General features: G+C 33.7%; 1 protein-coding gene across 9 annotated transcripts in view; it reads right to left on the bottom strand.

The window, feature by feature from the left end:
* Positions 1-27757, bottom strand: part of LOC130665417 (glutamate receptor ionotropic, NMDA 2B) — a 1452633-nt gene that overhangs the window by 147133 nt on the left and 1277743 nt on the right. The window contains exons 19-20 of one of the 9 annotated variants that reach the window (XR_008989544.1): positions 8053-8348; positions 7945-7963 (exon numbers count right to left, since the gene is read on the bottom strand). The exons of 7 other annotated variants lie outside the window; for them this stretch is intronic. Coding sequence is in view for 1 of the 2 variants with exons in the window: in XM_057465783.1 (XP_057321766.1) it covers positions 8262-8348 (87 nt within the window). In the remaining variant the exon portion in view is untranslated. Of the gene's footprint in view, positions 1-6889; positions 8349-27757 lie in introns of those variants that run through there. One more of the 9 variants, XM_057465783.1, reaches the window with a different exon arrangement.

Below are 27757 nucleotides of genomic sequence, written 5' to 3'. Positions count from 1 at the left end.
TGGCGCGCTTTTAAGCCAATGGGAAAATTCGTTACTGCAGCCATACTGCCACGTCACCACCGAGCAGCCACGAAGGAAGAAGACGACGTCTCTAATTCTAATCTACATCGTGCAGTCTTACTAACCACCACGCGTTTTTAACCGCTTGACTTGTCGCATTCGCTATCGCTTATCTATGTAGTTGCATTCGCTATTTTTCTCATAGTTTTAGTGTACATATTGTTTAATAAAGATCTATTCTTTTATCTGTAATTTGTTTTAATTGTTAGTTATTGAATTAACCACACCTACACCAGAATCCCAAAGAGCACTCGCTCATTTTACAGTCTCATAGTTTCGCCGGAAAAGTAAAAATATCTCGAAATTCACTATAAATTTAACTTCAAGCTCCAATAAATTTTGAACAGATGATTTTATCAAAAAATGATAAGATACTTTTTTTTTAGAGAATTTAATTCTCTACGAAATTACATCATGAGCTTATCTGTACAATGAGCCATCGCTGAGGTATAAAATTTGAAACTTAAATTTTTTTCCCATGTTATTTAAATGGGAAATAGAAAGTCGCTATGAGACACCTGTTAAAATTAAAATTAAGGGCCCTAATTTTTATTTTACCTTTCTGCGAGAATAGAAGTTGGTCATGCGTTGAAAAAAAAAGTCGCCCTAAAATGACGCACCCTAATAAATATATTATTTCAAGGTATTTTTATTCGCACTAGAATTGCACTTCATGAGTACCCGTAGTTCAAAATTTGTATCAGTTAGTTGATTGAATTTAGGGAGCGAAAACATTGTCGCATAACTAAATAATCTTTCAACAGCCGCTAATGATGGAATTGGAGTATTAAATTTGATATAGATTGTCTTTATAATAGGGTATAAGTTTAATAGTTGTAAATCTGTTCGCGATTCTGAATTGAATTTCTGAAAGATCATTTCTAGGTCATTAGTTCCAAATGTATCATAAACGATACATTGGTTGTCTGCTGATGAACTGAAATCAAAATATTCGTCATCGTCACAGTCATCAATGACACACGGCTGACGAGCGGTATTTGAGACAGCAAGTGCATCTTTTATTGCTGCCATAACATTTTTTTGAGCTGTCTTTTCTAAGCAATGCAACCACTTAAGTTTGAATTTCGGATGTGACGCAGCAGCGACAGCACCAATCCGACCTTGATGCTCGACGTCAAAAAAGCATTTAAAACGTTTAATCAAGCCATTTAAAAGAATAGCTGGTAATTTTTTACAATATCTCAAATTCAATTGTTGGCAATTCTAAAGTTGATTCTGTGCCGTAATAAGTGTCGGGAGTAAATACCCGTAAGAGCATAACTTTTCACCTTGTAATTTGTCTATTGCATCTGCTATTGGTTTATTACAAGTAAGATATTCATCAATAAACCTATAAATATAATAATAAATTATAATACCAACATTTTATTTAAAAAACGTTTTTAGACAATTCTTTTTATCTTTTGAAAACTCTTGCAAACAAAAAAGTTATATTATTCTTACAGAATAGGTTAGATATAAAATTGTGCATAATGAATTTTTATTTTTACCTAAAGTCTGCATTTCGTAATATATTGTTAAGCCCAAAATTGTTTAACTTTTCTGTATTGGTCAAAATTTTTTCTTTTAAACCAAATAGCTGACGCAACGAATCGAACAATGAATTCCAGCGGGTAATTACAGGTCTTTTTAGAGCACTGCCAATAATTGAATGCCAATACTCTTTTTTCTTGGGTGATTTTGTTATTGCCCAGAGATTATTGCATCTTTCAATCATTTTAGAATAAGCCACATTCAATTCACTACATGATTTTATCCCATCAGTAAGGTCTTTAGTTGCTATAAGACTTAATGTGTGACTGGCACACAATAAATGTTTTGGAAGAGTTTTCTTAAAACTATTACAATCTTCACTTCCATCAATCTCAGCAAAGTCATTTGTGATTTCATCTGCTGAATCGGAATCATCTGTCATTTCGTCTGTGATTATGTCTGTTGCATTAGACTCTTCAACATTTTCTTCACCTATAAAATTTTAGACGTTAACTTATGACCATCAACTTTTGTAAAAATAAGTATTCGATTATTATCTAGTTGAAATGCTTTGTCACAAACTTAGTGCTTTCCAAAAAAAAATTTTTTTTTATGATACTAGATTTTTTGTTAATTTAAAATAGTTATGAGATTATAAATTTTTTTGATACTTAGAAAAAACGAATATTTTAAAAAATTTTATTAATAAACAAAATCCACAATAAATTAATGTTCAAAATTAAGATTTTTAGAGATTTTTTAAATATTTTCATAAGCCCTTTCAAGATGAAAATAATCAAATCGTATAAGCTATTTTCCTATTAATCATTAAAAAATATATACATAGCATATAAGATTTTTTAAATTTACCATCAAAAAATGCTTTGCAATCAATCCCAGATTCCTTAAATGCTTTCCCAAAGTTGGAGGCATTGTCAGTTACTGTTGCAATAACTGTGTCGTTTACTCCAAAATCCAAATGTGTATCTTCAATTATAGCTGAAATTCGGTCATAAGTATGGTTACCGGGAAATCGGCGACAAGCAATGGCAAATGATTTTCGTTCAAAGTTAACCTCATCAATCTATGTAGTGAAAATTTGTAATTGAAAGATTAGAATTTCCACATAAAAATAGATGTTAATTATAAATAATAAGTAAGAAAAAACATTATTTTATAACTAAGTCAAAATCTTACGATTAGAATCTTATACCATGTAATTACTTTTTAACATGCATACACAACAAAATTTTCTACTACAATGAGACATCTTGAACTATAATAAGCGACTGTCTCATTAGTTTAAAAATTTTTAATATTGAAGATAAAAAAAGGCACTACCCTGATAGCACAAGTTGCTCGTCAAAAAGTTGGTATTCATAAGTTTAAGACCTATTTGACGACAAGTTGTCGACAACTCTAGCTTTTGCAACTTTTGGCTACAAGTTACCGTCAAGAAAGTTCTGAAAAAGTTGATGCCAGTATGAAGCCGCAACTGGAATGCAGATTTCTGAGAAAATTGAAGGCAACTTTTCGTCAACTTATGGATTGCCAACTTCTGGCCACCAACTTTCTCAGAAAGTGACCGTCAACTTATTGGATTTCCAACTTTTGCCACCAACTTTCTCAGAAAGTGTCTATCAACTTTGGAAGTATCATTTTTTACGGCCAACTTGGTGTCTAGTTGTGGCGTGTAAGTTACACGCCAGTTTCTCGCCAACTTGGCTATCAGGGTAAGGACGTAACTACTAAAGCAAAAATTATTGTACCCAGTGGATGGTCATGCCCATGTATCGCTGACTTTTTGATGACCAAACGTCTGCTGTAGTGCATACATATGAAACTGCCTTCAGCTTATCTTTTATTGCACGCATATTTGCTGTAAATGTATCCTTAATTTTACGAGTAAGAGTTTTCGCTGACAAGTGACGTAATTTTTGACCACCTTTCTTAATATTCATATCTAAAAAACAATATTGTAAGATGAAAAAATTGAATCAGGGTAAAAGTGCACCCATGGGTACTACTGCAGGTTGAAATATATGGCCACCATAAAACGCATATTGTAGTTAATCAATTAAAGACATCAACTCATTTTTTTTCTATATAATTAATATATAACATTTTAATGATATAAGAAGATATTTTAGATAAAAAATATATATCAAAATCAATTAATAAACAATCAACAATTAATGCCGCATGCGAGTATTGCTGCGGATCGCAGAAAAATTAGTTGCAGTATTGCCCAGTATCAAAATCAATTCAATTCAAATTTTCATTGATTTTTGAATTGAAATTGGCTATAGTCTACCTACCACTATTTTTAAAATTAATATTATTACATCAATAAGTGGACAAAAGTACAGCTTATTGATGTCTATTTTTCTACGTTTTATGCATCAAATCCTTAACTTACTTTCAAAATAACACTGAATTTTAACAAAATAAATTAATAGTTATAACACTCAATAAACTGTTTTTATTCAAATTCAGAAATTATTGAATCTTTTGTCAAATTACTCTCAAGCTAAAAACAATTCCATTCCATTAAATTGTTTAATTTTAAACTTATAGTAATCGTACACGGAGAAAAATGTTGGTTCAAAACCTACTAATTTTTATTATGCTGTCGACGAAACTTGAAACAGTAAGGGAAGCATCCACAAAATTATTATGCTCATACGAAAAATTATTATGCTGTATCATAATACTTACTACGCGCGAGACACTTATCGATAAGATTTAATAAAAATTACTTCCATACATTATAATAATTGTGATGCGGCATAATAATTTTTCATAAGAGCATAATAATTTTGTGGATGCTTCCCTTACTGTTTCAAGTTTCGTCGACAGCATAATAAAAATTAGTAGGTTTTGAACCAACATTTTTCTCCGTGTAGTAATAGTGGCACTCGCAGTGATGTCCACTTTTACCCTATTGATAATAAAAAAAAAGATTGTTATTTAGTTCTTAACGGATAATAAATGTTTTACCATCAAAAAATTTTCTAAAAGCTTTCGTTTCGACAATGTTAAGAGGACAGAGACTTTCGAGTACGAAATTTATCACATTTTCTTCAAAAACTGCTTGAGAAAAACTACAGTATATCTTATGCTGATCAGTCGTTTGATCAAGTTTGATTTTTTTACGATGAGCCTCAAGATAACTTTGGTAATCATTAAACTTTCTTTTGTGCATTTTCTGAAATAAAAAAATAATGTTACCAAATTATTCCTCGATAAATTAATTATTTGTTAATTAAAAATAACAAAAAGATAACCTTTACGTGAGAAGTGAAGTTTGATGAAACTTTTAGTAAGCCACTAATCGTTTGATCCTTTTGGTATTCAGACTGGCATAATTGACATGTAGCTACTATTGTTCCATCAAATGTTGATTGCTCTAAATCCGGAACAAAGTATGTGCCATCAAGGTATGCACGAAGGTTACATTGTTCCAGCAGTTCTTTTTTCTTTCCCACTTTATTTTGTATGACACCAATCAGTAGTTCATCAGAAGTGCCAGTGTTGTCAATTTCCTTTAAATATAGTGATCCTGAATTGCCTTCTTGACTTGAAGATACTTGTTCTGTACTCATCGTTAATATTGTCAGTTCTCAATCTAAATCTATGTAAGAATAGATGATTCAATAAATTATTTTCAAAAATAGTCATTTGCTTTGTTTGTGAATGCATTAAATTTATTACAGTAGGCATTTACAAACAAAAGGTATTAATCAAAGTATTGAATCTTAAGATTGTCTCAAAAATACGATAGTAGGAGTATAATTGCTCTTACTACTCACAGTGCTCTATTTTTTAAATTTTTAGATAAATAGATATAATTATTTTTTATGATTTATAAACTGTTCAAAGTAATCAAACGATTAATTGACGTCTACTACATTCCAAATCATAATAGAATCATTAATCATTTTAGTTCGATTCCATTTTAAGTTAAATATTTTCTTTTAAAAATTTAGCGAATTTGATTAAATAAATAAAATCAACCAAGACTAATACATTAAATCTTGATGATAAATGATTATAAATAATTAAATCTATTCACCTACATTCGAAATAATTAAATGTTATTTTAAACTTTGATTTATCATAAAATACAGAATAGGAGCAGGGGTCATACTTACTTGTTTAAAAATCACTCTAGAAACGGTTCGAATGTTTTCTGGTCTTCATTTAATTATAAAAATAGAATACTGAATTATTTCAATTATAATTTCACAAAAATTAAAATGTTAACAATTACTTTATAATAGTATGTAATTAATTAACTACACAAAACGTTGATTCATATAAAACTTTAGATACTCCAACTTGAGAAATATTACCAATTTTAAGGTTAGAACGGATTTGTTCATAGAATCGGTGAAACAAATTAAACCTATATCGCTTAAGGGTCGTTTACAATATGAATACTTAGCTCTGATTTCATTGGCTCACAGCTGTACGGTCAGACATCTTTTTATTTGAAAATAAAAAAACAAAGTTGTTGATAATGACGTTGAAAATCAACAATAATTTATTATAGATTTTTAAATTGATTTAAATATAATTCTAAAGTTCATAAAATTTTATATTTTTTTTAACTTTTCATGTTGCTGCTTTTTTTGTCTTTTAACAAAATTTAAAATTAAATTAATGAATAACAGACATATTTATTGATAATTAATACACAATATTTTTTAAATTTTTTAAAAGTAAATTTAATTGTATTGAAGGGAATTATCCGTTTTTAAAAAAATTGTTAATTTAATTATAGAAAATTATTAATTTCTTAAAAAATGGTTAGTTTCACTCAAAGAAATTGGTTGCGTAACAACATATCCGCGGACAAAATATCCGCGACAAAATATCCGCGACAAAATATCCGCAGACAAAATAACCACACGACAAAATATCCGCGGAAAAAATATCTACGGACAGAATATCCTCAAAATGACGATATTAAAGGTGTGAAACATAGCGCTGTTTTTTCACGAATTTTGTATGTTTGCAATTTGAAAAATATACTCATACATAAAATAGTGTAAAAGATAACGCCCTTTTTTCACAAATTTTTTGTGTGTGTAATAAAATATCTACGGACAGAATATCCAAAAAATTGACGTAACAAATGGATGAATTCATCACATAAAATATTTCATGGTTAAAATAACAGTACAAAAAAAGCTATTAAAATCATATTTTTCTACACATATATCATTTAATTTATCAAATACTTAATATGACAATACATATGATTATAATAATAATTCTTATGGTATTTATTTTTCAGATAATATTTAACTAACAGCCTTTTTTAATCTCCAATCTTTGATCATCAACTATTTTATGGTTTTTATTAATATTAAATCACATGAAATCGAAAATTTAAATTATAAACAACAAAATAAATTATTAATAATAATACAAATAATGAGAAAAATTAACATCATATAATTCATTTTAATTAAACAGTGATGTATACTTATATATCGAAATCAAATTAATATGTTATACATATAATCATAACCTACAACGTAAGAATAGCAGCTATATCGTGTAAGTATTGAACTTGCTTATTAGGGTCATATGAAGACACAATATTTTTCAATCGAGCATTAATATTAGAGTACTGTCTTCTACGCTTTGATGCAATTCTAAGCCCAGTATTAGCTTGCGTGATCAAACTTTCAGTAATACTTTGCTCATTTACGATGGCTTTCAAAAATCGGCATATACTTGCATGAATAACACGTACTTTGTTATTGAAGGAATTATGCCATCCTTCAATAGCATTGTTAGTACGTAATTCATCATTAATTACTGCATTGTAACAATTCCATAGGCTTATTTCATATTGAGGCTTCAAACGTTTCTTACCACTTCGTGATAAAACTCCCACCCAACTACGTTCGAAGTAATCGAGTAAGCGGCGAAGCTCAACTTCATTATCAACGAAAAATTGACTTTCAACAAGTTTACTGAATGCATTACCAACATCATTAATAGGTACGAATGCTAGAGCCAATAACATTCTTATATTCAAAGCAAAACGTACGTCTGAATTATACGAACCCTGCATCCCTAAGGACTGTAATTTTCTCCAAACGGCTTGATTATAATGAAATAGACAACCTCTCACTTCGGACTGAGGAAAAACTAATTTGAACGCGTTTATAAAGGCTTTCTCAAAATCTATCATAATGCATCTGGGGTTTAAATTAGGCATACGATTTTTCAGCAACGTCAAAACATTAATATAAGTTTGCTCATTTTTGTCCGGTAATAACATGTATATTAATGGTATCATTTTTCCATCTTTATAACCGTGCAATGTGTATAATTGCTTGAAAATCGGAGGTACTGATGTAAAAGTACCATCACCTGCCCATTGCTGACACTTAGATAAACATTGTAAATTTGAATTTGTAGTTAGAATTAGATAACGTGATTTGTTATTACCACTATCATAGTATAATAGATTTTCACCTTTTCCAGTTTTACAATATCCATCTGGTATTATCAATTCTTCACGTTTTTTTGGTTCCACAAATACAACTTCTTTATCTTTACGTACACGCTGGACATTTCGTGCCAACGATACTAGTTTAGGTAAACGTGCTACTACTGGAGACGATACATTAGCTAATACATCTCCTATAATTGATCCAGGAGGATCATCGTTGTTACCGCCACGTTTACGTATTTTTTTTTAACTTTTCTTGCTTCAATATTAGCATTATCAGCTCCATGATTGTGGTTGGGTATTTCACCAATAACGTTACCTAGATAAGTGATTATATAAATTAAAATAAATATTACAAAATAAAAATTATAAAGTAAACAAATGCAATTATACGGATCAAATGAATAAAAAAAAAAATATATATATATATAATAATTATAATAAGCTAACCGTCACGATGTTCAGAATCTGTATAAACTTTAACATTACATGCCATTGTATCGGAGTAACATATACAGCGCCAGGTTATGTTATTTTTATTTACACTTTTGCGTGTATATATATAATCATTGAGCAATAACTGTTTTCCTCCTTTTTGCGACACGATGAATTTCAGTGGCATTACGAGATTAAATAATACGTGATAAAAAACATTCGTAACAAGAACAATAATTTTTTTGCAGTCATGGAATGCATAGATTACACGAAACATATGTTGCTCGAAAACTTAAATATAATTTCGTTTAAATATACTAGATGTCGCAACTTGTGATTTTTAATTAAGGGTAATTCATTTTATCGACATATATTTGATCTATTGAATTTTCATCAATTAAATATTTTTATGGATATTTTGTCTGTGGATATTATTTCCGCCGATATTTTGTCGTGTGGTTATTTTGTCGTGTGGGTATTTTGTCTGCGGATATTTTTTTGCGGATATTTTGTCGCGGATATTTTGTCCGCGGATATTTAAGCGTGTCACCAAGAAATTATCCATTTTTCAAAAAATGGTTAATTTAGTTAACGAAAATTATCAATTTTTTTGAAAATTGTTAATAATATCGAAGGGAATTATCCAATTTTATAAAAATGGTTAATTTAATTAAAGAAAATTATCCATTTTTAGAAAAATTATCAATTACATGGAAGGAAACTATCCAATTTTATATAAATATTTAATTTAATTTAAGAAAATTATTCATTTTTTAAAAAATGGCTAATTGAATTGACGGTCATTACCCATTTTTATAAAAATTGGAAATGTAGTCAGAGGAAATTATTAAATTATTTAAAAATGGATATTGATATGAAGAAAAAATTGTGATTCTTAAAAAATTAATACAATTCTCTGACTACATTTTCATTTTTATCGTAATTTAAAATTCTATTTCGGTCATTTTAAAATGTCAAAAAAATTAAAAATTAATATGAAAATTTAACGAAAAAAAATATTTTTGCCGACCTCTGCTATTTACACATATTCTCAACTATATAAACGGGTTAGCGCATGGCAATCAGTAGTCGATTCTGGTCAACGCCCTGAAGCTGCGAAAATTGTTAAATCTAAAATACAGTTTACCAACAATTCAAAACCGCGAACCAGAATCAACGCCGTTACCGATTTCAACCTTGACACACCAGAATCAGACAATAAGGAATTTACATTAGAGAAGGATGAAAACACCACGTTAGATGCGATAACCACTCCAAGAACACCCAATACTCGGGATGAACTCCCAAAAAAGGATTTTTCAAGTCAACCCGCGCTTACGACTGCCAATCTTAAAGTTATAGTACATGCTATTATGGAAAATTGTCAACAGCCTCCTAGCCGCGCACCGTCGCCGATAACTTGCGGCTGTTGTAGACGCCTCGGACATTCAGCCAAAAATTGCTGTGCTCGCATCACCGATGAGATTCGGGCAAGGGCTGGTTTACCACCCTTTGAGAAGAAGTCGAGTCCAAAAAACGAGTAGGTACCCTGGTGGCTCCCTCTACACCAGCCAGGGTCAACAAATTCACAGTAGAGTGGACCAACACCGACGAGGCGAACACTCGGTCCCTTACGGTACTTGATTGGTTGAATTGGATGGCCAGGTCATTCTCACCTGGTTGAGTGTACTCCCAGGTCTCTCAACACCAGTTGTCCTAGGCTTGGATTTCTGGCAACTAGCAGACATTCGAGTTGAAGCTAAATTCGCCACATGGAGGCTAGGTAACAACCCAACAGTACATCGTTTCCACTCGAGGACTAACAAAAAAACTCACTATCGCTAAATGCACTCTCTTCATCAGAACGATCTGAGCTAGATAATTTCCTTTCGGTAAAATTTGCTAAAAACCGGTCCGCAAACTTAGGAGTTACTACTCTAGTAAAACACTGAATTGAAGTAACTGATGATACTCCAGTCCGTTGCAAACCATACCGACGAAGTCAACGAGTAATGAAGGCATTACACGAGAAGGTTGATCAGTTACTTGAAAAGGGTTACATTCGACTCTCTAACAACAGTTGGGCTTGCTCACCAGTCATGGTCGCTAAGAAAAACAATACTTGGCGCATGTGTATAGACTATCATCCACTCAACAAAAAAACCAAATAATCGGCATACCCGTTACCGATCATGCATCGGATCTTGTCCAGTCTTCGGGGAGCTAAAATTATTGCAACCATTGATCTCAGCGATGCTTTCCATCACGTTTTAGTAGAAGAGGACAGTAGACAATATACCGCTTTTTGCGTTGACGGTCGAGGTCAGTTCGAATGGATCCGTATGCCGTTTGGTTTAGTAAATGCTCCCAGCACTTACCAAGTGCTCACTGATCAACCGTACCTGATCGCCCGTACCGTCTCTATACTGACGCCAGTAACACCGGTTCAGGCGCTATACTAACCCAATACGATTCCCAAGAAGATCGCGAAAACCTAATCATAGGCTTAAGTAGACCCCTCAGTAAGCCTGAAACTAACTACACTACGACAGAAAAAGAGGGTCTTGCTGTCGTTTGGGCCTTACAGAAATTATGAGGTTACGTAGAAGGTCTCCCAGTTACAATATACACTGACCATTCTGCTTTGAAATGGTTCTACAACCTAAAGGATCCAGCGGGTTGACTAGCCAGATAGCCTAGATAGACTTATCAGCATATAGACTCAACATCATCCATTATCGAAGAACGCGAAATGACGCCCCAGACGCGTTATCCCGTCTCCATGAAGACCCCGATTTATCAGAACATCTATCCACTACTATATGTAACATTACTGAACTGAATGTTTCATGGTATGACGAAAAAGTTCAGGTGGTACAACAATTTGCAGATAAATATCTCGAATGGAAAGTCAAAAATGATAAACTATATTAGTATCGACCTTTGGTTATGAAAGAAATTCTAGGAGACATCACTGCCTGGAAAACCGTCTTAACCGAACCAGAAATTAAGCCACACATTGCGAAATCTCATCGTAATGCACAAGCAGGCCACTTGGGCATTGACAAGACCTATCGGCGCGTACGTGAAACACATCACTGGCCAAGCATGTACAGAGATGTCGTCTCCTTCGTTAATTTTTGCGAAACCTGCTTACGTACCAAACGTAATGAAGCTAAGCCGCAAGAAATCTTCCCTCTTAGACAACAAACGGGTAAAGAAATCGCGAAAAACTTACGTTATGCCATTGGAGACCTGTACGACAAATTGTCTCTGATAACGGCGAATAATTTGTTAATAAAGATCTCCTAACCTTAATAAAACAATACAATATTCAGTTCACTCCAACCCTGTAAGGACACCCGTGCGCAGACCCGGTAGAACGTTGTAACCGTACAATAAAGCCCATGATTATATCCTTTACTGGACGAAATCAGCGAGATTGGGACTCCCACATACCTGATTCAAAACTTGAATACAACACTACAGTGCATACTGCACTTGGGGTATCCCCGTTTGATCTCAACCACGGGCGAGATCCCCATTCAATATTCGATGTATCCGTTACCGATGAACCCAATGAGCCGGATATAGCTTCATGGAAAACACGTATTGACCGTATGGATGAACTCAGACATTTTGTCGAAAATTGTATGTTAAAAGCTCGGGAACGCACGCGGAAACAGCACGAAAAACGATTACCCGACCAACCGATCGACCTGAAAGTAGGGGATCACGTGTATTACTTAAATAAACGTCTAAGTACAAAAGCTGACGGCGATAGTTCGAAGTGAGCACCTAAATACGCAGGTCCTGCGGTAGTTACGGACATCGTAAGTCCATTAATAGTAAAATTAGCAGATTTAACGGGTAACGGCCTTGGCACACACAATCTCAATTTGAAAATACCACGTCGATCTAACCGACAACCTTTATTGCAGATGATAAAGACTGAGAGCACTATCATGTCATCCATCACTGAGGCAGACACAGAAGCGAGTCTCGTCAAGTCTAGAATCATTGATTCTTGGCCCACTGACTGAGGTTCTAACCTCTAACATCATCACACCATCTCATTCATATGAAAATTTACCACCGTCATCACCTGAACCGGCATTACCACCATCATCATTGAATAACATCAGGGCCAACTTGACTGCAGAAGAAACCGCTCAACTGGAATTCGGAAGAATTCCCAGGCCAGCAACATGTCAGCTCAACGCTCCCGTTGCTGAGACAACTCCAGTAGTCATTACTACACAGACCGATGACCCTTTCGTCACCGCGAAAACGATGTCAGTTCAGTCAAACATAACTGATGAACGACCAATATGGGTAAATAAACTCCTCGATGCTATTGGGGAGCTTCAACAGTAGACATGTCAGAATGCCGCAGAGCTGCAAAATCTCCAGAAGGACGTCAAAGTATTGAGGAAGAACCTTTCCCTCCTACAAAACGAACAAATCGTTGACTTAGCCAGCTACGTCCGTGAGGTTGCTAAAATACTGATGCCGTCAGTCAACGGGTCAATGCTTTAGAGCCCAAAATCAACAGACTGGGAGAGTATTCCCAGGACAAGCCTACTTATCCAGGAGGTCCACCAGTAGAGGACACCCTCGAGGTAAAGCTACTTGCTCCGACGTACAATGTCGGAACAACACCGAATAATAAGTCATTGATATCAGTAATGGCAAGCCAACCAGCGTCAGCTTGTGGGCCCAATGCTGGTATTAAGCCCGCCAAGCAATTCCGCGATCAATTCCTGAAGGATCATGGTTTCCTCCGTCAATTCTACTCGCTCGTCGAGAAGCACGAGTAGAACTCTCTGCAGATCAGGCTCAAATCTATTCCAACACTGGTGCTATTAAGAAAACCACCACCACCAGACCAATCATGGTAACGTACGCTAATTCACTGCCGTACTCCCAAACTATAGCAGCCCCAAAGTACGAAGCTCCATTCTCATCAGAAAAAGCTTTCCAGCAGTTCTTAAAGCACACTAAACCAACTGGACCATCATCGGTCACTACTAATCCTGGAGCAGTCATTATTCACAACGGAATACGCATGCTCAACTATGAGACGTTCTGTAAAGCTATTCATAAGACTTGCGCAGCTGTGAAGCTTACTCTCTTACACCAACAATTGCAAGAATCATGGACACAAACTGTCAACACTCAGGTGCAGTCTCTCTACATTGCTGACGCGTATCGAAATTTTCGGCAACGTGACCACAAGATCGACCAATGTCGATTGCCTTGGCGTCCTTACATGTGCCACATGTATTACCAAGACCAGGTAACTACTGAGACTTGTTTTCATCCTCATGAAAAGAAAAAAAAGGACTACTTCCGGGGACGTTGCCAGAAATACGGAATTCCGGTCCAGCTTTTCGATCCACAATGCAGAGCCTGTAACTTGCGCTGGCCTGGGTATCGCAATTGGATTGGAACTAAATACAATGAAGATGACATCGAGCGCTTTTACAAGGCGCATCTCCGTTTCCTGAACAAGTAACTTCCTTTACGGTTCAGGTGTATTCATTATCGTTCATTTCAAGTATCATATTATTATTTAAAATCCTTATAATTACTACTGTTACTACTAACATTGTTCAATTTATCAAGTATTGTACTACTAAGATATGTACTAATTGTGTTACCATTTCCCAATAAACCTGTAGACTCATACTTCATCTCATTTAAAATTTTTGGCAGATAATCAACAACAGCAGCTAGCGGTAACTAATTACAATGCTATATGACTTTCGGATTCTTAAGTTTTTGTTATTAGGCTAGCACTAAGAGGATCGAAGTCAGGACCGAAGTCGCGACTGATGCTCTTGGGTGTATCACCTTATTTTAATTCTAAACCACTTCTATCAGTAGGCGATTACTTGCCAATATCTTTTACGCTTCATTAGCAGGCAATTACTTGCCAATCCATTAGCAACCACACTTGGTGTCCGAAGTTTGGGGGGGTAGTTTTGGCGTGGTCGAAAGGATTGAGACATTGCAAAATGACCCGCGCTTTCTAGCCTGCAACTTACCAACCGAAACTATCGTTGCCGACTTCGGGTCATCTATCCAAGGGCCTCGTGGCCTCAACTCAACGAGAGAGGGGATGAAAAACTTCCGAGTAGAAAAAACACGAGCATCGGATCGACACTTCAATCCTAGGTTAGACACGAGGGTCACGTAGAATCATTCTTTTTTTAAGCTATCGCATAGCTTTGATCGCGGGCTTTGAGCACGGCAACCGAATCAAGAAATTCCGTAACGAAAAAACCTAATACCCCCCACTCCGCCTACCATGTAGCTTCGCCGAGTGTTTGCTTAACGTGTATGTAGATGGTACGACTGTACGCTCGCCCGGATCGAGACGAGCTGCTCCGGAATCAGACGAATATGCAAACAGCTGTATGTGAGAAAGTATATAGGTGTATAGGTATCTATCATATCTTTCTAATGCCACACTCACCGCATGTACGCCCCGTAAATACAAATGTAGGTACATATATGTAGGTATGTAAGTATAAATGTATATATGTATACATAGCAATAACTATGTACAACAGTGTATCGCAGTTACTGGTGAATAGCTGTACGCGTAAAATTTGTGTATAAAGTGTTTCAAATATGAATAAAAAAGTGCATTTATTAACGAAGAAAGTGGTGAAAAAATAGTGAAAGATAATGAGTGAGTACTCCATATACATACATTTTATTATCATCACAAATGCAGTATTTCTTGTTTGAATTTATATATAATACTGCTATAAATATAACCTAACTTTTTGATATTAAAATGAGCGATTTTGAAAGTAGCCCTCTTTTATACATTGAGACAATGTGAATTGTCATCTTCTCCCTCAGCCTTGCGGTTCTCATTTTTCCCCGTCTCGTTGCCGTCTGAAACCACCTAAAGCTAGTCATAGTGCCATGGTCACATGACTAGTTATCACCGCAACGCATGACCGTAAGGGGAAGTGGGGAGCGAGCCCAAAAACTCAGCCCTAAGACCCTACGGTGATTGAACTTCACTTCGATCCTGGATCAATTAGTGATAAGACGTATAAATTAGTTTTACTGTCATATACGAGCAATTTATTTGCGACCTTGTTAATACGGATAACTACTTTGTAAATCGGGAAATTAACTTGCGTTACAGTTGTGTTACTAGCAATTCTCTTGCGATATACTTTACTGTCCAAGTTTACTGATTACTATAAATAGAGTTAGTTCAATTAAATATTACTGTACGTTACCGGCGATATACTCGCGATATAAAATTTATACTGTGCCACGAATCTGTCTATATTATATCCAGCATTATCCTGTAAGTAATTTTGATTATTATAATTGGCAATAAACTTGCAAAGTATTCTGATTAATTTCTTTTATTCCATCTATCACTGTTCATCCTACTTATTTCTTATTTTACTGGTAAGATTATTAAATAGTCTGATAAAATAAATATTAATTAAGTTACAACTAGTAATTTGACCATTAACAAGAATATTCTATAATTTTATAAGCCGTGAGGTAAGTTGATAAGTTTTCTCATACGTTGCCGAGTTTGAATAAGTGCGGGTCTTTGCTTTGCAAGAACCCCAGCCCACTGCTCTGTCCAAGTAAAATAAAATTTGTTAGAGGCCAGCCTAAGCCAGGGTTCAACCCGCGGATTCTGGTGGCTGCTGGTAAAAATCGCGAAGACGAAAAGCGATTTGTCTCAACTGGCGCTCGAACAGGGACTTTGCAGTAGTTCAAACCAGCAACGAAAAATTTTATTAATTTTTCTCACGGCTTTACAGTAAAAATTTTATAAAAATTTTCTTACCAGTATCAGAAAAAATATACTTTTCTACATTCATCATTCCATTACATTTTATCATTCATTTTATCAGCATCTAATTTCATAAAATAGTTTATTATTTTAAAATTTCTTTTATTTATTATTAATTGTATCAAACAATATTTGTCATTGTAATTTTGTGTGTTAGTTCGTTCCTATAAAAATGTTATTTGTACTTTGACCTTGAGATTATATTAATCACGCGCCTTGTAATACTAGAAGCTAGCATTTATTTCATAACAGTTTATTTGACAAGAACAACGCAAAATAAATACAAAATAAAATTTTCAAATAAAACTTTTGTTCGGATATCTTCTAAGTGTAGTAAATAAATTTATAACGTTCTTTGTAATATACAAAAGATTATTATACTCGTTTCCGGCTTAACATACAATATCTTTTGCTCGACAAAACTCTTACCAATAACAAATTAAAAACGTAAACAATCTACAAATAAAATCTTTGCAGTAATAAATAAAAATTTATTAGTCATCAAGAATCCTAATTACCAAAATAAATTATTAATTTGCTACATTTAATAAATAAATAAATTTCAACAGCTTTGAAATAAAATTTCATTGTGACAATTCTTGACAAAATAAATCTATTTATAATCCGATAAAATTTTAATCAGCTCAGATTAATTGAAAGTATCAATAATAAAATTTTTATAAACTATTATTTCTGCAAAGAATATATTTTTGAATTAAAATCAAGTAAGAGAACTTCCCTGTCAAACGATGCCGTCACAGAGAACGCCGATTTCGCAACTACCCGCTTCGGTCAACTTGGCTAATAATCCTGAGAATCTTTTACATTTTCCTATTACATCGGGTGCGTCGATACCGAGCACCAACGCAATAGAGGAACTCGCTGTTTTCTTACAGACGCATGACGTACATAACAGCACGTTAAGCACCCACAGTCAACAAATTAATAATCATAATATTGTTACCACTAGTGTGAACGGCAACGCTAGTACTTATTCTCACAATATTAGTGGGGTTGTTCCAATAACTGAGCAGGCCCAAAACACAACCTCCGTCGCCGTCCTACAGGACGTCGTTTTTCACCTGCAAACAGAAATCGAAACATTGCGAGCTGAACGGCAACATCTACTCCAGATAACTAATACTGTCCTGCGACCATCCAGTACAAGTTTGCCACTTGCAAACCTTCAGACAAGTACTTCAAGCACGTGGATGACCAGGGAATTATTTTCCGCTGCTACGGTAACGTCACAAGCAGCAAATTCTCTTTCGGCTGCTTACGTAGTCCCATGTCTTCCTACACATGTCTCGGCTACACAAGCAAACGGGCTGCAGTCGGCCATGTCTGGCTTACTTGCGCGGGAACCGTACGCGCACTCAACAGTCCCACTACCAACTCACACGTCGCTGCCACACATGAGTATGCAATATCCAGTACAGCCTGACATACACATCAACAACTCAAATTCTGAGTCTACTACTCTATTAAGAAATTTAGAATCTATGATGAAAATAATTTTGCAAAGACTGGATCAATTGCTTATAAACGCCACACTAGAAAAAGTTACTCACACGAATACGATTCCAACATCACAAACATCTGTACAGAAAGTCCAGGTCTGCGGTCGTTGTGCTAGAATCGGACACGTTGCCGAGCTTTGCTGTGGACCTGTAACCGATGAACTACGTATGAGAGCGGGACTATCTGTCCGTCATCGTCCCGCAACTTCAAGAAAACGCGTAAGCGGCCTGGTAGACTTGAAATGCTCTATCAGGACTCCTGCAGAAGAGATTCAACCAAAAGAATGTACCAAAACTATTGCTGACGTTTCCGAAGATAAAACAGACGCCCCTGAATCAGTGATTCACAATGGACATATTACTTGTCACTATCCGATTAAGTATGCCGCTGAATCCAACGACACACAAAGTACTCTATTGCCAACGCTCAGTAATTACTCATATTACAACACCTGTAACCAAAGATACTCAGGGCCTACGGATTGGACATCAACTGGGTATACCCAAGAAGAAGCGGAGAAATTTCATCAAGCTCATCTACGTGCGATCAAGAAACCAGAAGAACAAGAAAATTTTTACGTTACCGATTCTGACCTTAAGTTAAAATAAAATAATACAGTCACACACATTCATCTCATTCATTCATTTCATTTATTATTGCCAATTGTAATAATTTTTAATTACAGCGTCGAGTCTGGGAGCAGTTAGCAGACTGAATAATCGAAATCTTTAAATAGTATTACTTCTTTACAGTCCTCAGACTTTCGAAAAAAAAATAATTGTATTTAATTATTAATTGTAAATATTACGAAATTATTTTTAACAGTATCTTGTAATATTAGTTCGTAAGCGGTAAATACACACTTCTAGGCTGATCCAGATCGAAGTCCCAGGATAGAAGTGAACCTGAAAAGGGTGACTAAACTCTAATATTTTATTATCCCTTACGGCTTGCAATTAATTACTGGCAATCTACTTGCATACCGGACGATACCACTCGCAATTAAATACTGACGATCTACTCGCAATACTTGTAAATAATTTTATCAAATTAATTTTTTTCGGCAATCTACTTGCATATCCGGTGATACACTTGCAATTGAATAAAATACTGACAATCCACTTGTATATCTGGCGATCTACTTGCAATACCTGTAAATATTTTCATAAAATCAATTTTTATATAACGGCGATCTACTTGCCAAGCATTTACGGTGATCTACTTGCCATTACTATGGCGATTTACTCGCATTGTAAATATTGTAAATAAACTAAATCATTCTTTTCAGTCGGACAACCTAGACGAGAGGTCAAAAAGGTAACCTTGGCTTGGTGGGGGGGATTGAGACAATGTGAATTGTCATCTTCTCCCTCAGCCTTGCGGTTCTCATTTTTCCCCGTCTCGTTGCCGTCTGAAACCACCTAAAGCTAGTCATAGTGCCATGGTCACATGACTAGTTATCACCGCAACGCATGACCGTAAGGGGAAGTGGGGAGCGAGCCCAAAAACTCAGCCCTAAGACCCTACGGTGATTGAACTTCACTTCGATCCTGGATCAATTAGTGATAAGACGTATAAATTAGTTTTACTGTCATATACGAGCAATTTATTTGCGACCTTGTTAATACGGATAACTACTTTGTAAATCGGGAAATTAACTTGCGTTACAGTTGTGTTACTAGCAATTCTCTTGCGATATACTTTACTGTCCAAGTTTACTGATTACTATAAATAGAGTTAGTTCAATTAAATATTACTGTACGTTACCGGCGATATACTCGCGATATAAAATTTATACTGTGCCACGAATCTGTCTATATTATATCCAGCATTATCCTGTAAGTAATTTTGATTATTATAATTGGCAATAAACTTGCAAAGTATTCTGATTAATTTCTTTTATTCCATCTATCACTGTTCATCCTACTTATTTCTTATTTTACTGGTAAGATTATTAAATAGTCTGATAAAATAAATATTAATTAAGTTACAACTAGTAATTTGACCATTAACAAGAATATTCTATAATTTTATAAGCCGTGAGGTAAGTTGATAAGTTTTCTCATACGTTGCCGAGTTTGAATAAGTGCGGGTCTTTGCTTTGCAAGAACCCCAGCCCACTGCTCTGTCCAAGTAAAATAAAATTTGTTAGAGGCCAGCCTAAGCCAGGGTTCAACCCGCGGATTCTGGTGGCTGCTGGTAAAAATCGCGAAGACGAAAAGCGATTTGTCTCAACATATAAACACACACACACACGCACATATATAGTTTAAACTCTCAATTTAAATTCTCAATATGTATGTATATATAGTATATATTGTTACGTTCCCGTAATATTTAAGTGATTAAATTAAATTTCAGAAGCAAAAATCGAGTGGGAGCAAGATTCTACCGTCAGTAGATTTTGAATTGATAAAGTTAAAAGCTTATCTATTGAACGAAGCCGCCATACGCGAGTTTCGAGAAAAATCAAGTTTACGAGCTCGATTACTTGCATTTCGAGAGCTAGAATCAAATGGACTTAGGACTCTACCCATAGTAGAATCTGAGTCCCTAAAATTAGAATCCCGTCTCTTAAACGAGGCTGCGATAAATGAATTTCAAAAAAATTCAAATTTAAAAACTAATTCCGGAATTTTTAATAGATCAAAAGGGTCTAGTAGAGTCAAGACTGTCCATAAGATGAGAGTATTAAACTCGAGTACCATGAACCATGAAAACGAGCCACCTAAAAATGATTTAAATAACATTTCATGTAATTCAAAGCCAATGATTGACTTTAATTCTCTAAATGAATATAATTCAAATCACGCGTATGTCAGTAAAGAGCTGCCTGTACTTGTTATGTCAGAAGCTCATTGGGTTCGGTCTGCTCAAAGTTTATTGAGTGGAAAATAAAATTATGCCGATCCAAGCCAGTAAAGTCTTCGAGATCGGGCATACATGTAAAAATGACCGCGTTGGCTTATTGAATTTAGTAACAATTAAAAATCAAGTACTACTTCATTGCTCAGAGGAGGATAAAGTAGACAGTAATTTTATTCAATCATTGGGCTCGAAATTTATTCGCCTTTGTGGATTGTTTCAGAGAAAAGCAATCTACAAAATAATAGGCGCCGAAAATTGAATAATTATTCTCATATTGTAAATGAGGAAGTCAGCGGCCCTACGTATTCATGCTCAAATTTTATAAAATGTATAATTACGCTATCCGATCAATTATTAATGATTAAAAATGGTTTACGATTTTGTTTCAACGTATTTGAATTTAAGAATATCTGTAAAGTAAGATTAAAAGTACCTCCAGATAAATATAAATTATTGAAGACTAATTTCGATTATAATAATATTATATACTTGAAAATAGGCGCTAACTTGGATCTAAAAGAATCAGTAGTTACCGATTCATTTTTGATCTTATTAAATGTAAAAAGATCTAAAGATTACTTAATGTTGATATCTTACATGATTTTCATTTTTATTAAATTATTATTTGAACTCCGTCTACAGCTTCACGAAACTGGTCCAATCTGGTTAGTTTTTTGGGTTGATTTGATCGGTTTTAAATATTTTCTGCGAGGATTGGTGACAGTGGTCATCAGCACGCAAGATAAATTGGGAAGCTTCAACAGCAAAGCTCCTTGTTATCCATATGGTTTTGGATTAAGAACATTTAATTTCCTCACGTGTATAAACGTTGAATTTATACACGTTGTGCTATTGGTATTTATAATTGTTGAAGACTCCCACTGTTTGTCAAAAACAGCTGGAAGGTCGACTTCAACTCTGGACAACGATAAGAGCCAGCAGTACTGTTGCTGATATAAAGATCAACCGCCTCCGAAGAATCAACAGCTATACTGTATTTGACTAATCAACTCGACCACGTTCAATATTTTCAAATGCCAGATTAGCCAGTGGAGTCTAATATAATTTTATTAATTTTTGTATTGCCGAAAACGGCTTGAACTTTATATTATTTTTGAAATAGAAATATTGATCGACTTATGTCGGGAGGTACAATTAAATTATAATTTTGAACTTTACAAATGACTGAGGTCGTAAAAATTATTATTATACTTAATTACTTGAACATTTATATAAGAAGAAAATAAGCATCTCAGGAACCACTTATATAGTTTAAACATTGAATTTTATTTAATCAATTTGAATTATATCAAGTCATAAATTTTGTTTTCAGTCGTAGCGTTATTTGATTGGAACGCTGCCACTTGCTTATGTCGGGAGGTATTACGTTCCCGTAATATTTAAGTGATTAAATTAAATTAATTATTTTTAATAAATTAATTTTATGTATATAACTGAAATCGGTTACGATAAGAGAGTCACCGTGGCTCGCGGAAAGTCAAAACAGATGATGATGCATGAGACCCGGGCCACGACGATTCTCTCACAGGGAACCTGAGATGCAGCGTCAACGTTCTGTCAACTCTGTTGACTTTATTATATTTTTATAATGACTAAATAGTCAGTCTTACGAGGGAGCTCATAGAGCTCATACCTCTGCTCTTCATACAACTAATCAACTTCACAATTAATTATAATTTAATTCAACCTTATTTTGGGCTGCCAAGTCTAGAAAATTTGAGAAAACCACCGACAAAAAAATTTTCGAAATTTTTTTGTTTTTTTCTTTTATCCTACGGACTTGGAAAAAATTATTTAGACTCAACCTTTATATGGACCAAATAACTTGTTTATTCAGCTTTAATTTGCTTTTTTAAAGATCTCGATACGAGCATTTTTCGCTGAGATATCGGCGTTTGAATGGAAAAAGATTATTTTGTCTTTGATTATCAATATCTCAGCAACCAATGATCGCACAGAAAATTCGAGGTTGGTTTCAAAAACTTGAATAAAATCTCTATAAGGATTGGCTATTAATTTTTTGAAAAAAAATTTTTTTTCAATCATAACATGAATTTCAAAAAGCAACCAAAAAAGGGCTTTTCGTGGTTTTTTGGAAAATCAAGCGCCTACTCAAAAATATCGCGGAAACCACTAATGTTAAGTGTGCCTTTTACTGTTCAATATACCTACAAAAACCCTACCAAGTTTCAATTTAATCCAGCCAACCGTTTTTATATCCCACTTGATTGAATTTTTAAAAAAAATCAAAGGAGCAAGAATTTCGCTCCGAAAAGGTCATAATTATTTTTAAAAATAAAAAAACATGTTTTTTTTTTTCATTTTCTTCTCAATTCTGTACCAGTGACTTGGTAAATTTGAAAAAAAAAAAAAAAAAAAAATCGAAAATTTTTGAAAAAAAAATTCAAAAAAATTTAAAAAAAAATTTTTTTTTAATTGGCTGCAAATTCAAAAAGTATAGTGACTTTGCAAAGACTCACAGTTAATTTGTTTTAGTAAAAATTCAAAAATACGGTAGTTTTGAGAAAAACTGTTGATCGGTTCGATTACCAAGAAAGCAGGATAATTTTAAGGAGAACTGTTTTTTTTTAGACACTGTTTAGCTTCACACGAGAAACTATTGTCCCAATATTCGTAGAACGAATATTCGATTTGCCTTGGGAGTGTCAACTTTTAATTTATTCAATCAATTTGTGACTAGGTAAATTAAAGTCCGGAAAAGGAAAATCGGCGAGAAAGCGAGTCACTATATTTTTTTAATTTGCAGCCAATTAAAAAAAAATTTTTTTTTTAATTTTTTGAATTTTTGAATTTTTTTTTCAAAAATTTTCGATTTTTTTTTTTTTTTTTCAAATCGACCAAGTTACTGGTACAGAATTGAGAGGAAAATGAAAAAAAAAAACATTTTTTTTTTATTTTTAAAGATAATTATGACCTTTTTGGAGCAAAATTCTTGCTCCTTTAATTTTTTCAAAAATTCAATCAAGTGGGATATAAAAACGGTTGGCTGGATTAAATTGAAACTTGGTAGGGTTTTTGTGGGTATATTGAACAGTAAAAGGCACACTTAACATTAGGTTTCCGCGATATTTTTGAGTAGGCGCTTGATTTTCCAAAAAACCACGAAAAGCCTTTTTTTGGTTGCTTTTTGAAATTCATGTTATGATTGAAAAAAAATTTTTTTTCAAAAAATTAATAGCCAATTCTTATAGAGAATTTATTCAAGTTTTTGAAATCAACCTTGAATTTTCTGTGCGATCATTGGTTGCTGAGATATTGATAATCAAAGACAAAATAATCTTTTTCCATTCAAACACCGATATCTCAGCGAAAAATGCTCGTATCGAGATCTTTAAAAAAAGCAAATTAAAGCTGAATAAACAAGTTATCTGGTCCATATAAAGGTTGAGTCTAAATAATTTTTTCCAAGTCCGTAGGATAAAAGAAAAAAACAAAAAAATTTCGAAAATTTTTTTGTCGGTGGTTTTCTCGAGATTACTTGAAAAAAAATTGAAAAAAAAATTTTTCAAACTCAGATCCAAAAACTAGACACTTAGAGCTACAATTTGCTTTTTTTTATTTGCTGTACGATCATTTTTCTTTAAGTTACAGCCTGTTAAAAATCCCCCAAAAATTTGGATTTTTTTCTTGCTCCCTTAATTCATGTGAGGAGTGTATAAATATATATATATATATATAAACGTGGTGGCGTGAGCCAACTGTATCTCTATAAAAGTGTCATATATTTCTTTAATCTCTCTCGTATTTAAACTTATTAATAATAGATGAATACAAATTATAGCTGTTATTTACTTATTTAATTATTGATCCATTAACATTCTCTCCTAATTCCGCGAGGAATCTCAGAGTTTAGTATTCACTTTTTCATTTTTAAATATCTAAATATTTGCTTGCGCCATTTTCGATAATTCTAATGAATTAATAAATCTCGAAGTTTTAATGAATTGTGTATAGTTGGATTAGCGAGACTTTGCGTTTCGGAGATTTCCGGTTATTTACCCCCACCATCTGTTTTTACCCCTACCGTCTGAATTTAATACCTAAGACATGCGCAAGTATTAAATTTAGATGGTGGGGGTAAAAACCGAAAATATCCGACAAGCAAAGTCTTGCTAGTCCAACTATAAGTTTTCATCAATACACATTTTCTTTCGTATGCATATTTTTGATTCTAACCCTGTTTACTCAACGCTAGTTTGTCGATCCGAAATTTTAGGAGTAGTCCTGGATCTTATTGTAGTTTAGTGAGGACATCAGAACGGACCTGTAATGGTCTTAAAAATATTTTGTAAGAGACTTATAAGATTCCTTATAAAATCTTATAGAACTCCTAGAAGCATTTTATAGGACTCCTGTAAGAAACGTATAGAACTATGGTAAGAAATAAACAGGATTTCACTAAGAATCGTAAAGGACTCCTGTAAAAATCATGTGGGACTTCTGTCAGAATCGTATAGGAGTTCTGTAATGATTGCATAGGGCTCCTGTGAGAAAAATATAGAATATCTCTAAGAATCGTATAGGACTACCCTAAAAATCGAATAGAACCTGTCAGAATCGTATAGAATTTCTGTAAGAATCGTAAAGGACTCCCCTAGAATCGAATAGGACTTCTGTAAAAATCATATAGAACTTCTATAAAAATTGTATAGGATTTTCGTGAAATCGTTGGGAATCTTGTGAAAATGTTATGGGATTCCGGTAGGAATCGTGTAGGATTTTCGTAATGAAACTTATACGGTTCCTGTGAGATTCGTATAGAAATTCTGTACGAATCGTATAGGATCTTCGAAGGTATCGTATAGAACTCTTGTGAAAATCGTATAAGACTTCTGTAAGAATCGTATAAGATTCGTGTAAAAATTGTATAGGATTTCTATAAGAATTGTATAGGACTTCTATAATAATCATACAGGATTTTGGTAAGAATCGTGTATGATTTTTGTAAGAATCATATACGTCTCTTGTGGGATTCGTATAGGATTATCGTAAGAATCATATGGAACTCCTGTAAAAATTGTATAGGATTTCTGTGAGAATTGTATAAGAATCGTATAAGATTCCCGTTAAAATTGTATAAGATTTCTGTGAGAATTGTATAGGACTCCCCTGAAAATCGTACAGGATTTCGGTAAAAATCGTGTAAGATTTTCGTAAGAAACAAATACGTCTCCTGTGAGATTCCTATAGGTTTGTCGTTAGAATCGTATAGGACTCCCGCAAAAATCGTATAGGATTTTAGTAAATTTGTATAGGGCTTCTATAAGAGTCGTATTGGATATCTGTAAGAATTGTGTAGGTTTCCTGGAAGAAACATATAGAATTTCTCTACGAATCGTATATGACCTGTCAAAATCGTATACGATTTCTGTAAGAATCGTGAAGAATTTTCGTGAGAAACGTATCGAACTCCTTTAAGATTCGTATAGGATTCCTGTACGAATCGTATAGGGTTCGCGTAAGATTTTATAGATCTCTTTTAAGAATCGTATCAGACTTCTGTAAGAATCACATAGAATTTCTGTAAAAATTATATAGGATTTCTGTCAGAATCTCATAGGACTTCTCTAAGAAGCGTTTAGTACTCCTATAAGAATTGTGTAGGATTCCTGTACGAATTGTATAAGACTTCTGTAAGAATCGTAAAGATTTACATAAGAATCATGAATAATTCTATATAAAACTCGATTCATAGTTTTTCACATAATCCATTCATAATTATTTTTTCTAGAATAACGCTGGCGGAAATGATTTTCTGTATAAATATAACGATATGTAAAATCTGAGAATATCTAAGAATTCTTGTATCCCATTGTAGTTCAGTGATGACATCATACGGTACTTGTTCCTTTAAGTCTTATAGGATTCCTGTAACAATCATATAGGACACCTGTAAGAATCGTAGAGATTTATATTGGAATCCTTGAAAATTCTACGAAAAGTTCATTTTATATCTTTTCAGGGTTTCTCACATAATTTCATTCAGGAATTTTCCACTAGAAGAAAGCTGGCAAAAATGATATTCTGTATAGCTATAAGTATAATCTGAGAATATTCAATAATTCCTGTAACTTATTGTAGTTGAGAGGACATCGTAGGGTACTTGTAAAAATCTTATAAGATTCTTGTGAAAATCTTGTAGGACTTCTGTCGTAATGCTATGAGGTTCCTCGAAGCGTTACGTAGAATGAAATAGGGTTTTTTTGAAGATCTTACGAAGTATCGTCAACTACGAAATTAGCAGGCAAGAACTAATGTTTTTTTCCAAGAAAGAAATTGATCAGTTTCTACTCTCTATATCGCAATGGTCTAAAATAAGCCTTTTTTGACTAACAGACTAAGCATTAAAACTTACAACTTTAATTCAGATACTATGAAAAAAACATTTCCTATTTTAGCATTATTAATTGTTATGAAAAAAATTCTATAGGAACTGCTAGAAGTAGATATTATGATATTCTATGGACTTTTGCATTATTCACATAATTGTCAATGTTTCAGAGCAGTCCTGACAAAGTAATGTATTATCCCTGATTAAAAAAAAATGATCAAAAATGATTTAAAATGATTTGTTTTTTAATCATTTTAAATACTTTTTAATCCTTCAAATCATTTCTAATCCTGCCTCTTATGGACATTTAACGTGTAAAATCATTTTTAATCATTTTTTTTAATCAGGGATGTCCTCTTGAAATTTTTAGAGTTTCGTAAAAGTACCAATTTATGTTCCGGACTGTCTTACGAGTGAGAAGTTCTTTCGAGGAGTTTCTCTGGAATTCTGCCGGAATTTTTATGTAGATTTTTTATAATCTAACTATTGTATTTGTCCTCATGGTCGATTTTTTAAGGAATTTTGTCGTAACCTATCATAATTGGTTGAGAAGGGTTAGAAAATCACACTCATTAAGACATTTATAGATATATATACATATATACATACATTAGGGTGATCCAAAAAATAACAAATTTTTTTTTTTCTTCCAAACAGGTTCAAAAGTTTCATTTAGATAAAAAAA

This window comes from Microplitis mediator, chromosome 3, assembly GCF_029852145.1.
Source record: "Microplitis mediator isolate UGA2020A chromosome 3, iyMicMedi2.1, whole genome shotgun sequence".
Lineage (NCBI taxonomy): Eukaryota > Metazoa > Arthropoda > Insecta > Hymenoptera > Braconidae > Microplitis > Microplitis mediator.
This window is presented reverse-complemented; position numbering and strand designations above follow the sequence as displayed.